At 30.0% G+C, this 14143-nt stretch overlaps 3 protein-coding genes across 8 annotated transcripts in view; 2 read left to right on the top strand and 1 right to left on the bottom strand.

The window, feature by feature from the left end:
- LOC102626081 (disease resistance protein At4g27190-like) overlaps window positions 1-14143 on the top strand; it is a 93260-nt gene that overhangs the window by 42179 nt on the left and 36938 nt on the right. The window lies entirely within an intron of this gene.
- The window catches only part of LOC112497571 (disease resistance protein At4g27190-like), a 98124-nt gene that overhangs the window by 72811 nt on the left and 11170 nt on the right, over window positions 1-14143 (top strand). The gene's annotated exons all lie outside the window — the stretch shown is intronic.
- LOC127902494 (uncharacterized) lies at window positions 698-4702 on the bottom strand. 6 transcript variants are annotated; one of them, XM_052441690.1, is made up of 7 exons: window positions 4573-4692; window positions 4118-4234; window positions 3820-3903; window positions 3511-3624; window positions 2632-2692; window positions 1719-1842; window positions 1015-1313 (listed from the first exon to the last, which is right to left on the bottom strand). In XM_052441690.1, exons 1-6 carry the CDS (start codon window positions 4651-4653, stop codon window positions 1823-1825), a joined length of 477 nt encoding a protein of 158 aa, XP_052297650.1. In that variant the 5' UTR covers window positions 4654-4692; the 3' UTR covers window positions 1015-1313; window positions 1719-1822. The 6 variants fall into 6 exon arrangements, with proteins under 6 accessions (XP_052297653.1, XP_052297650.1, XP_052297654.1 ...); XM_052441695.1 differs by lacking the exon at window positions 4573-4692 and adding an exon at window positions 4419-4437 and having other exon boundaries at window positions 1039-1313; XM_052441693.1 differs by lacking the exons at window positions 2632-2692; window positions 3511-3624 and adding an exon at window positions 698-833 and having other exon boundaries at window positions 4573-4699.

Genomic DNA, 14143 nt, shown 5'->3' with positions numbered 1-14143 from the left:
CTTGAATTGATGTTTCATGTTTCATGCAATATTCGATTAGATTCTGCCTAAATTTCTGTATTATTCGTTCAATTGGTCTTTTAAGCATTTGATTTCTAACCTCTCCTGATAGAAGATCATTATCCGAAGAAAACAGCATAACATTTGTGGCATTATCAGAATAAGAATATTTTTGAGTATAGTAAAATTATCTCGACCACTGTTAAAAAAAATTAATCAGTCAAACTGACCTCACACCAGCAGGCTTTAAATTAAAAGAATTTCGTGAAGTCAAGACCATGTTAAAGATCTCGTGGAAAGAAGCAAACCCGTAATTTTTTTCACAGCATCATAAGAAAAATCATTTTTTTGAAGTATTTTTGTTAGCTGTTGAGTTTTAATAGTAGTAGCTATTAAACAATAACAATTAGTGTATATTAAAAAGTTGGAAACTGGTTGATACCACTCGGGAATCGAGCAGTTCACTTGTTTGCGAGTAGAAACCAACTTTACTACTAATTACACTCACTCATACCAAAAATAGTAACTAAAGAATCAGGAAATTTCCTATTCACTATTCTTCATTTTTTAATGCAAAATTCCCATTCGAAAACACCAATGACTTTCATTCAAAGTAAATGAGAAATTACAATGAAAATAGAATCAAAATACATGTATGTATACCTAAAACAAATGATTTTTTTAATTAAAAAAAAAAACAGAGTTGAGGTGAAATGAAACCAGAGTCATGATATCTCTGGTTCCAACTTTGGGACAACAGCAGACTTGAGTTCTATATGAGAAACACGTACAGCACCAATCAGCCGCTCCGGTAATTCATCTGTAGTATTTGCCTGCATACAGAAGAGCAAGATAAAGAAGACACACACGAAGCATTATACCATTCTGAGAACATTCAAGTATGCAAAAATGCAAATTGCAGTGCAATATCTCAAAATCATGTCTTTTCCCGTGTCCATTTAGAAGTGGGGGAAAAAAACAATCATACATAAGAGCAAGATAAAGAAGACACACACGAAGCAATCAGCCGCTCCGGTAATTCATCTTTAGTATTTGCCTGCATACAGAAGAGCAAGATAAAGAAGACACACACGAAGCATTATACCATTCTGAGAACATTCAAGTATGCAAAAATGCAAATTCAGTTATGAAATAAAATAACTACAATAATTATAGTTAAATGAATACTTCATTAATTCTTAATTTGCTTCCTAACATTAAATGAACAACTTGAGTCAGCCAACTGAATTAACCAGTAACAACGCCTGAGTCAACCATCTGAATAAACCAGCAACCCTAGCTGATTCAAGCACCTGCAATTAACATCAGCACAACAGAAACAATCTTAAATCAACACCAAGAACAGACCAAACTGCCATCAAATGTCACAAAACCAAACAGTCTGCTACTGCCATCAAATGCATGCAACCATATGCAACAAAACCAGATGCAAGTGAAATTCTGGAGAATATTGGATAAACCAAATCCACACTTCTAGTAGTTAGACTAGATGCAGTGTTCAATTAAACTAAATGTAGTCTCATATTACATTCAAAATTTCTAAAAGAAGCAGTGTTCCATCAGAGAAGCACCAAAACCAAACCAATCTAATCCAGCATAAATACCAGCTCAACCCAAAACAATTACACATTATATTGACATATCAAAATTCGCTATCAAAACATAGCCAAATAAATGAAAATAAACTCAAAACAGACCCAAACCAACTGATGTTGCAGCCCTAGTAGTCGTTGTCCGTTCCACTGCCATGGGAGCGAGGGTAGGCTCCGTTGTCGATGAGTGAGTAAGATAAGGCTCCAAATCAATAGTTCCACCTCCTTTCTGCAATTCAAAAAACAGAAATTCATATATGTAAAACTATTAAAAAGTGTGAAACAACCTGTAAGTATTCAACTTCTGTCAACTCAATAGCACTTACTAAAGTTTTTATACAGAAGAAAAAGGCATTTTAAGTCCAAAAAATTAGAATTATTGGTTGAACTCCAACTCCATCAATCCATGCAACCATCCAATCTTTAACGAAAAAATGAAGCATAATTAACCAGACATCTGAATCAGAAAGATTGTGCTTTCATTTGGCACGAGGTGTTGGAAACAACTTAACAAATCTAGACACAATCTATAACCATCAAGTCCAAACAAAAGTCAGGATCTAAAATACTTTGAAAAATCAGAAAAACAGTTTCAATTTCTTTTTCATCCATTGTAAGCTCAAACTAAAGGTAGCCGCGCTACCTTTAAACATCATTTGGGCTTATACATGCGACATTTGCTCATGAACAACTAAAGTTGAATAAGATTTTTATATGAAACGGAATATAAAAAGTCAAAGTAGAATCTGACAGGAGCTACAATATATTATTCAGCATCAGCATTATGTATAAAATAAATTTAGAGGCATTATATTCATTCACAATCTTGCAGAGGTAACACCAGATTATGGCACGCAACTCTTGAATAGCAGATAAAGGAGGAGATGCAGTGGGAAGGTAGTAACTTGCTTGCATGAGAACTAGAAAGTAATATCCCAAGATCAATTATAGATCTCATAAAACAAAAACAGTGAGGCAAACACAATTATTGTGAACAATTATTCATAGAACCACATACCAGCAGCAAGATCAAAGTCATCTGTGTATATATCGATTCCCCACAGCTGACTGCCTCTGACCTAAACATAATGAACTTACATAACTAAGAAGTAGAGTCATAAAATATGCTGCTGTAACAGCTATCAATAAATTTCCAGACAAATGGAATTTGATATGTAAGGCTATAACTAGCAACACTTCAAAATAATTTGAAGTAGCATGATCTTTCTTTAAGGATCAATACTACAATCTTTCAGAAAAATTAAAGTCTAAGCAAAATTAAAACCTTAAACGTACTAAAATCTGGTAAATAGACCTACAGGAATTCCAATGACCTCCAAAATATTTGAAAGAAAAATTAATTTACAGCAAAAAATGTTAAAGATTTGTAAAATGGAGGCCCATACTACTATTCAAATTACAAAAGAGGAGAGGGTGCTGGCCATTAAATGATAAAGGCATGCATATAGAAATACAAATAATATGCCCATAAAGACGTCCACTCAAGCCTTATAAGCGGCTTTATGCAAAGGAAAGCCAATTAGTTAACAATAAATGAATTTCAAGGTGCAATAGTTAAACTCCCTGATCAGCACATTTAAGGTTCATGTATTTCTACAAAACATGTAAATCACAAGAACTTTTTTGGTCCAAATGCTAACCAATAATTAAGTAGATTATCAAAGTTGTCACAGAACAAGAACCACATTGATTGCTATGCAAAAGATGAAAGTAAAAGTTAATAATTTATTTTATTTTACTTTTCGAGAGTTTTGATCATCATGTGCAAAATAGTAGTATAACTTGCTCAGTGTTATCTCAAAAAGCTTGCCTAAAATACCTATTAGCACCAGTCCAAGTAGTCAAATAAATCCTTATCTATCCATTCATCTCTGACCTTGCCAAAAAGATGAAAACGAGCATCTATATTCTCACTCCAATCTTTCACAATCATAGGCTTTATCTTAGACCAGTTCTTCAATATCCCTTCCACTGTGAGCCCCTCGAAAACCTTGTAAATTGAATCACATTTGTCGTCAGTTTCAAATCCATCTGTCAAAAGGCTAAGCAAATGAATATACAATCAACACCATTCTTCCAAACGAATATACAGTCAACACCATTCTTCTAAACACAACAAAGTTTGAACGTATGACAGATTTTTAGCCATTTAATATTCCATCAAATATAATTAGATCACACCTACCAAGGATTTTTGAAAAGAATGCATTCTCATCTTAAGCAGCAACCTCACTAGTAACACATTTTCATACCCTGTTTCCACCTCTGGCTGCACCACCAAAAAAATTCAGTACTAATTAGCTTCAACAGAGTCTGTTTTTTTGTTTCTTTTTTTTTCCAAAATAAACCTCCATTCTTATACATAAAATTAAAATATCAATTAAATAAACAAAGTCTATGCTTACTAGTAAAACACGTCCATTTTCAGGTAGAGGCAGATAATAAAAGAAAAGTAAAACTGAGATAAAATAAGAAGAGCTTACTATGTGCACTTGATCAACAATCCAATCCTCAACGATGGAATCGATGCCATCAAATAAACATGACTTAATCTTGAAACCATAAAATGCACTAAGCATAGCACCAAAGCCAGAGCGTGACTATAAAGAAGAAAAAAAAAAAGAAGGAAAAGAAGAATTAAATCAACATGAAATTGAACTTTTGTTTTATCTTCCACAAGCAAGAAATTCAACTGGAACAATACAAAATATGAAATTGTTAGCAATCTGACTAGCATTATACACAAATCTCAATTCACGACAAATAGGGGAATGAATCACTAACATCACCCAATTCATATATTCAAATAATGTATCCCCACTCCTAACAAGCAACGTATTTATTATAATATTAGAAAAGATTAAATTAGGAGAATATTCAAATCGGCGAAATAATTAATAAATCGTATTTATTAATCATCCACCCAATTCATGCATACCCAAATGGCCGTCAACGAGCTAACCAAAACCCAGCTCGTTGTTATCTGGGTTGGGCTTCTTGGGCGACAAAGAAAAACCATATCAGTGTTGGAAAAAAAAAAAAAAAGAATCCAGAGTTATATAAATTCAATAAAAAATTATTGAATTTTTTATTACTAACTTTGAACACTCTAATTTCAATAAAAAAATTATATTACTAAAATAGTCTTAATTGAATTTACTATTAAAGACATTAGAATAACTCAACACTAATATTCTAAAATATATTTCTCTCCATAGTCTAATCTAATCCATTCTAAGAATCTTATAGAAAATCTATTATTTACTTTTTCCTTATTAAACACAAAAACATGTCATTTTGTTGCTAACTAAAATTTTGGAACTAACAACAGCAGATTAACTAAATTTTCGGAACTAACAACAGCAGATTAACAAAATTATCAGAAAAAGAAATCAAACAAGATTTTAATCGTCGTCATCTTCACTCTTGCCTTTTTCTTTTTCTTCACACATGTGGCTTGCACACGCATTCCCCTCTCTCATCCTTAGGGCCGCCCTTCAACAATATCCAATCATCGATTATAATTATTTAGATTGACCAAATCAAGCATTGATCATATATTGGTTGAGGTTAGAAGTAGGCAGGCAGCAACGATAATACTACTAATTAATATCGCATGAGAATTTTAAAGAAAAATCTAACGTTGCCCAATTCGTTTGATTTCAATGAAGTCTTTCTCCTACTTATACTTTCGCATATTCTCTTTTATTTCCAAAGTTAAGGTTATGGATGTTGTAGAGTAAAAAGATGAACATTGCTGGGAAAGCAATAAAAGAAAATAAATAAAAATTAAAAATATAAAAAGAGTTAAGTCATTTTTTTTCTATTAGTGTTTTTGTATTTAATAACGAAAGATAAAAATAAAGTACATATTATCTATTGGATTATTAAAATAACACATGTATAACACATGTCAAAATCTCTTTATTATAATATTAGAAAAGATTAAATTAGGAGAATATCCAAATCGGCGAAATAATTAATAAAACGTATTTATTAATCATCCGCCCAATTCATGCATTACCCAAATGGCCGTCAACGAGCTAACTAAATCCCAGCTTGTTGTAATCTGGGTTGGGCTTCTTGGGCGACAATTAACTGCCCGAGCTGCTCCTCTAGCCCAATAGAGCCTGACAAAAATTTTCGCCTAAGCTTCACAAAAATGTTCATAAATCTTTTTTTTTTCTTTTTTGCATCATAAATTTATTTCAAACACTTTTGGAGCTTACTAAAAATTTCCCAACATTTCATCCCGCAAAGGTAGTTTAAAAGTGTATTCACTAAATTCTAAAATACATACTTAAAATCTTTTAGTGACAATCTAATTATAAATTAAGGGTCTATTTGGAATTGAGATTGAACAGTTAAAATGTTATAGTTGTTGTAGTTTAGAAGTTAAGATGATTTGATTTTACACTTATATGATAAAAAATTTATTATATCTTTTCTAATTTTATCAAAATTATTATTAAAAAAATTATATTTATTATATACTATTAACTTTTATTTTATACTTAAAACTTTTTTTTCTTATGGCAAAAGTTTTAGCACCTCAATACCCAACCAAGTCTAAAACTGCACAATAATAATTATGAGTGCGAATGTTAAAATCTACACACATTCGTACTTGATAATTTCAATCAACAGTGTTACAAACTTAGTTAAAATATTATATCTGAAATTATTGAGGGAAAAAAAAAGAAAAAAGAATGTTGTTTTCATGATAGTGACATGTGCGTGCACATTTTGCTGTTGGCTCTTTGGTCTCTTTAACCTAGCGAATAGGTTGCTGTGTCCTCGTTGTTGGATGCCCGAATCCAGCGCAAGAACTTTGTACGATACCATATATTTTATGAAGGTGATGATGTTACCAATAAAGATGATTAATAAACCAAACGGCGTCGCTTTGCTAACCTGTTAGAAATATCAACGCGCTCTGTCGCCCTCTCGTTCCATTTATTCATTTAACCCGGTCAGGGGATTGACGAATTAAATAAACAACAACAGTCGTCCAATCCACGCAGATCGCCACTCATATTTAATCCAACGGCTGGGATATGAACCCCTCTATAACTTTTATTTGTCGAATCAGCTGCTCTCTCTATTTAAATTAATTTTATTTTACAACGGCCGACGAGTGCTGACGTATCAGAGACGCTTCATCAATTAATAAAAAAATCGATTGAAAAGGACGGTATGGTGAGTGCAAGAGAAACGCCGATGGCAGATCAAGGGATGAAGATGCGAGCTCACTTGCAACGTGGTATAGTTCATCATGGCTTTCTTATAAGTTCAGGTCCTTTGAATACTTTCAAAGATCTTATTAGTCAGGAATTCAACAATAATTCTTACTTTTTACATCCAGGAACGGTTTCAAGCATAAGCAAGGTCTACATTTTCGTCACTTAAGTCCCAAATCTCAGGAAGTCTCCCTTTTTATTTTTGGTATTACTTATAAGAGTAATGATACAGCCACAAACTCTTGTACAAACTTATTTTGTACAAATTGACGTGGCATGATAAGATTGGTTGAATGAAAATATAAATTAATAAAAACAAATCATGTGGGCCAAGTGATATTTAATTCAACCAATCTTATCATGCCACATCAGTTTGTACAAAATAAGTTTGTACAAGAGTTTGTGGCTATATCATTACTCTACTTATAATAGCAAATCCTCTTCTTTAGGCCTCTTTTTAATTAGTAATTATCTTATAATTAAGAATTTTTATACACATTCTATATTTGATAACCTTAATATTAAATATCTCTAATTAATAGTATTATCTAATTGTTAATTTATTATTAGTTTTTCCAAGAAAAAAATTAAATTCTTCATCTATTTAAAAAATTTAATTATTTAACATTATAAAATTTTTATGCACTATTATGTATAAAGAAAATTATTACATTTATTGGTTCACTTTTGAATTAAAAAAAAAGTTTATTAAATAATAGTTCTAGAGGAAGTAAAAAAGATATCTTCTTAATTACTTATCTTTTTTTAACCTTTTTACTATCTTGTTGATTGTTAATATTCACGATATAGTTAAAAATTGATCGAATTCTAAGTTATTTTATATTTCTTTAGGTGAAGCTGTTGAATGTAAGGAGTCTCATAAAACAATTTCGTATAAAAGTCTCTAATACTCTAAGGTGGGCCCTATGTATATCATATTATTGAAAAAAAAAAATGTTTCAAGACAATATGTGGTAAGGTTTAATTTTATATGAATTTAAGCGGATGTTGGTATCTTTTTTTGTTTAATATCGTGACATCAGGGAAATTTTCAATAGATCTTCATTTTAGGCTGAAGTACGCGAGCAGTGGTTCCCATGCACTTTATGATCTTATTACAAAATATTAAACTATATAGCTGTTGAAATAACAAAGAGGGCAACTTTTTACCATAATGTGATGCAAAATAATTTGTTTGTTATCATGAAGTAACCTAATCAAAACAAAAAAAGTAATGATCATGTCCATGTGACAAGAACTCATCATTTAAAATGAAATAATGTACAGATAAAATTTGTGCTTGTGACAAGAACTCATCTCTTCAAGCCAATAATTCCCAGATAAAATGAAATAATGTACGGATAATAAGACTTTTTTTTCTTTTTTCACTTTACTACAATACTCTTTAATTTTATTTATTTTATATTTTATAATAAATATAAATGCAATATTAAAATAAATGTAATGATATATACATATTAAAATAATTTGATATTGAAAAATATTTTAATATTTTACAATCCTGTATTATATTAAACCAAATTATAATAAATAGACAAAATATTAAAAAAATATATAAAAGTTTAAATTATTTTGAATATCATATAAAATAATTTTAATATTATTAATAAATCAGAAGTATTTTATTAATTGTAAAATCGATTTAATCCAAGTATTTATTTAAATTTTTTATAATAAATAAAAATATATTAATTAACATTTTATAAATTCATAATGAAATTAATTATTTAAATTATATATATTAGTCTACTAGAAAAATTTAAACTATTTCAATCAGATTTACATTTAATGAAAAATTTTGAAGTTAATTTTTTTGGTTATCATCTACTAAGAATCTTGTAGTTAAAAGGGGTATTGACATTCTTTATTAAAAATTTGAGGTCTACATAACTTTTTTTTTTTTACTTTTAAAAGTGTTTATTTTTTACAAAAATAATATTTCATTTAAATGGCTAAAATGGTGAATAAGACAATGTTACAGCTAGCGTAAATGGAAGGTAGGAAACAATCAAAATGACCAACAATTTAACACCACAACAAGGACATAAGGTCAAAAATTGCCTTATTAATTAGTAAAAGAGAGTCACTTGGGCTTATAAATAGTAGGGGCTGGCAAAATCGGATACATATCAGATTCGGATTAATCCGATAAATTTCGCATTCTTTGAATTGATAAAAAAAAAAAGTCATCCAAATGCAATCTAAACTTGTGTGTGTGTGTACATACTTGTTATAAATTAAAGTTGCAAAATTCTTTAACTAAGGCCATTCATAGTAAGTTTCAAATTTTTAGGTTAATATCCATAACTTCATCATGCGGGCCATGCATAAAGCCTGCAGGTCTAGACAAGACTGACCCGGGTTTTTTTGCCAATCCTACACATGACGGGAAGTGTTAGGAATAACATCCCGCATCAATTGAGTATTGAACTTGGGTTCAACATATAAGATTTGGACAACTCTTAACTCTTGAGCTAATTGACTAATTTTTAGATTGAGTTAAGCCCGTACGCTTCAATATCACAAATTAGTCTTTCATTACCATTACTTATTTTTTCTATTGTTAAAAATTAACACAATAAATGACCTTTCATCCCAAAAGAACTAAAGTAATCATTTCAGACGAATTAAGACACCATAAAGTAAATATGCACGCTATGAAAAATACTTTGGAACAGTTAAGGAAGCATGAGAATACTTGGGGAAAGCTTCATAATTGTTACGCCCAGTTCTACACTCTTTCCTCTAAATGCATCTTCAATAAATATCTGTGTTAATGATCTCTCAATATTTTGCATCTGATATTGTCCATATCGCTTACCACAATATATTTACTTTATAAATAGAGTTTACAACCCAAATACTAATAGAAGAATATAAATATGTACTTGTCAATGAAGCAATCACCTTTATTTAGAAATTTTTTATTATTAATCCTACGTACACACACTTCTTTTGACTCCAAAAATATTCTTAATTAATCCACACAATTTAATATAATGAATACCTAAGATTGCACAAATTTTCATTACAATAGAATATATAAATATTAATATTATTGTTATTGAAAGGAATTTAGATGTATCATAAATAGATTAGGCAATTAAAAACAAAAAATTAACAACTTAATTAATTTTTTGGAAATACTGTTCATCGTGTATTGTTCACCATAACTGTTACCGTGTATTATTCACCATTACTGTTCACGATTGCTGTTCATCCGCATCAAAAATATTAATTTTCCAAAAACATAATAAAATGCAGAAAATAAATGACACGGAGATTTTTACGTGGTTCAGATTAATCAATCCTACATCTATGAGGCCACACCCAGATGAAAAGTAATTCACTAAGTTGAGATGTTACAACCTCTGAATTTACCAAACTTAAGACTCTCACTTATAGTTTATCACCATACAGTTTACTCAATCTTAAACTGAATTTGCTTCTCTTGAATAATTGCTACCCTTCTTGATCCACGATCCTCAAGGCACTTCGCAAAGTGATGAATAGCAATTCTTCAACTCTTCAACGTCTAGTGATCCAAGATCCTCATAGAATCTTCCACAAAGATGAAAAGAAGATACGAAAACAAATTAACACAACATTATGTGCCAAATTAACACAACAGTGCGTCCTTAAATTGTGAAATACCTCTCTTTATATAGGCACTAGGGTTTCACCAAAATAGCAAGCCTTAAAAACTTAGATACTTTCCAAATAAGAGTTTATTTCCTCTTATAATTCTTATGAATCTAAATAGGAATAAATCATATCTTCTTGCCTTACTAAATCAGATGTTCTTGCTCTAAATAGATTTCTTTCGCCAATTATAGAATCCCACCATTAATTGACTTGCTAAATTAGACATCTAATTAAATTAGAAAACAAATATTCTTAATAAATTGAAATCTCACTAAATTAGAGAATTAATAAATTAATCCCTATTACAAAATATGCAATAAATAAACTTCCAATTTAACTAGACTTGCCATAAGATGCCAACTCTATAAATAATGGACTTAACAGATACAATATAATTTAATGGTTTAATTTTTTTGGTAGAATAATGTAATTTAAAAAATTAATATCAGTATTACTTTTTAAAATGTAAATTATTATAATTATATTAATAATATATTTATATTTATTATAAAATTTATTTTAATAAAATCTAATTTTTTAAATATTTGTATATATTGTTATATTTTATTATAATATTGTTTTTTATATTTATTAAAATATAAGAGTCAATATTTTTAAATTAATAATGACAAAAGTATTATAATAAAAAAATAATTCTTTTATTAAAAATATAATTATTTTCCCAAACTTATCCTTTTTCCTTTTTGAAAGGAAAAAATAAATTAGAAAATTCTATGGTCATGATAACTTCTAGCCCTGTCCCGTGATGTCCATTGTCTGCCACTATGAATAATGGAAATTACATTGCAATTGAAACTTTGAAAGGTGTTTTCGCAATGTGACAAAGCTTTTTTTGGGATATGGGAGAATTGTCAAAAGTTCACACTACGTGAAACTCGCGTTAGATCTAATTTTATTTCGTCAGTCCCTTATATTATATATTTATTTCATGTATAACTGTCTTAGGGTGATATTGTTTTGTGGAGATACAATAGTAAAATATTATAATAATACTTATTGACAATGCATCGAATTTGGGTTTGATTTTTTGAAAAACTATTTGCATAATACCGATCCTTAAGATATTAACCTGAATATATTTTAACATTAAATAATCAAAATCTATTTAATTATTTGTATTTCACATATTACATGTTAGATTTATTTTAAATTCTAATGACTAAAACAACACTTATTCCTTAGTTACTATTTACTAAGAGTATTATAATTAAAAAAAGATATCGGTGTTTCCCATTAAAAATTTAGAGTATTTACATGATTATTTCTCAAATTTTACTTTATACACACACACAAATCCTTTTCCTTTTGAAAAATGAAAGTTTGGTTTAAACGGCTAAAATGGTGAATAACACAACAATTAAAAGCCACAAATATCTGATTATTTAATGCTTTATACATACAAAATATAATTAATTATACTGTTTATTTGTAATCTATATAAACAATTTCACCATTTAATTTATAAAAACGTTTGGCAAATATATGAAAAGACCAAAATACCTTTTAGTTTATTTACAAAAGTAAAAGGTAATAAAGTGAATTTTATGTTTCAATTTTTTATCAATTTTTTATGCAAGTGTGAAAAGCCAAAAATACACCTGATGATGTTAACTAGAAAGAAAAAAAAAAAAAGGTTTCGATCATTTTCCCATAATATTTAGTAGTTTGAAAAAAAAGAAAAGAGGTGTGTGTATGCTTCCCAACGTAATAATTATATGTAGAAGAAAATTAACAAGAGGAAAAATGACAGAGAGCAAGGCGTTGGTTGTGGAGAGAAGAGGATATGTCGGCAGAGGATAGAGAAGGCAATCTTTGGTTAAGGCCATGTCATTTGTGCTCTTCAAAGGCCTGAAATTGGCCTGATGTCGACAAGCTACAATTGCTTTTAATTTATCATTTAAGAGGCAGGGAGCTCTCTTGATTGAGGGCTCATCTTCTGATCATCGTAGCCTTGTTGAAGCTGTCAAACAAGTCGATTTTGTCTTTTGCACCATGTCCGGGCCTCACTTAAGGAGCCACAACATTTTGATGCTGCTTAAGCTTGTTTTTTTTTTTTTTTTAATATATGAGACTATTGTTTAAGAGTACAACTCATATTATATGATATTACAATTGATATTTATAAATCAGACTATTGCTGAGACTAGATGGACGTCTACTCCACTCACATTTCGAAAAAGAGAAGAATGTCTCCACTCAAATTAAGAAAGGAAATTTAAACCCCACAATGTATTGTGGGGGTTAGAACTCATAACCTCACAAATTCTTACCACTAGGCTAAAGCTGGCTTATTGTCACGGGATGAGTGTTTTGCGCAGCAAACTCGTGCGGCACTTAGACAACTTTGTTGTATGTCGCTAAGTAAGCCTTGAACTTCTTGAATTAGCTAAGCCTTAAAGGTTTTCAAAGAGCTAGAGAGAAGAAAGCAATGGAGCCGAATAAGGAAACTTGTATTGCACAAATGAGAGTTTACAAGAGAGCTTACAATGCTTGAGTTGCTTTCTCAATACTTGTTGTTGTGTTCAAATGCCTAATGTCATCCCATATTTATAGGGGAGTCTTGCCAAGCTCTAGAGATTCTAGAGAATTCTACCACTTCCTAGCTATTTACATGTGCTGGAATTGTATAGAGAATTCTATAGTATTTACAAGCTCAATGTGCTAGAGTTGCCTAGAACTTTCCAGAATTAGATCAAGCTAGCACTCTTGGCCTTGTGTTGGGCTCTTTGTGAGTAAATTGGGCTAACGAATTGGGCGGTCCGCAACATTATGATACTTAAGCTTGTTGAGACCATCAAATAAGCTGTAAATATTAAGCTACGTAAGCCTTAATTTTTATGTAATTTTAATCTCGGATCCAAAATTGCGTGCAAGCCATTAAATTTCTTTTCTTTTTTTTATTTTATTTTTATTTGATGAGTTGCTTGATTTGGTCCTTTTTTTCCCCCTAAACATAAATAGACCAAGCGCATCTCCAAATCATGTTGGATTGCGGATTCTAACCTACGATGGCCATATTAAAATTTAAAATTTTTTAATTTATTTTTTCTTTTATAGCTACATCTCAATATTTAGAAAAATGATTATATAAATTTATATATTTTCAAATTAAATTTTTACGATGGCCATATTAAAATTAAATGATTAAGTCTTTTTCTTTTGCAATTCATTGTTATTACGCTCATCAGCTCTTTTCTCACACATTTCTCGGTAGTTACCAGTGATCGTTTTGCTCATCAAAATTATTCTTAAATATTCAAGGCCAAACAGAGAAGCTCATCAACCGTATGATCCCGGATAACTGAAGAGGTTAACTTGTTCTAAATCCTTTAATAATTTCTGTTAATAGCATAATCTCCTTGATCTTGACAGCTGTTATTTCTTAATGTCCGAAAAAAAAAATCTCCTGTTTGTCTCAATCTTGTCAGTTAAGTTTCTTGAACCAACAAATACATATAATTATTCTATGTATATGCGTTTGCTTGTTAAAAGAATTAATCTTGCTTTTCTAAAGAAATAATGCAATATGCAATATGCAATTATGCATGATGGTACGCGTCCATGTGAGATAGTTGACGAAAG

Source organism: Citrus sinensis, chromosome 5, assembly GCF_022201045.2.
Source record: "Citrus sinensis cultivar Valencia sweet orange chromosome 5, DVS_A1.0, whole genome shotgun sequence".
Lineage (NCBI taxonomy): Eukaryota > Viridiplantae > Streptophyta > Magnoliopsida > Sapindales > Rutaceae > Citrus > Citrus sinensis.
This window is presented reverse-complemented; position numbering and strand designations above follow the sequence as displayed.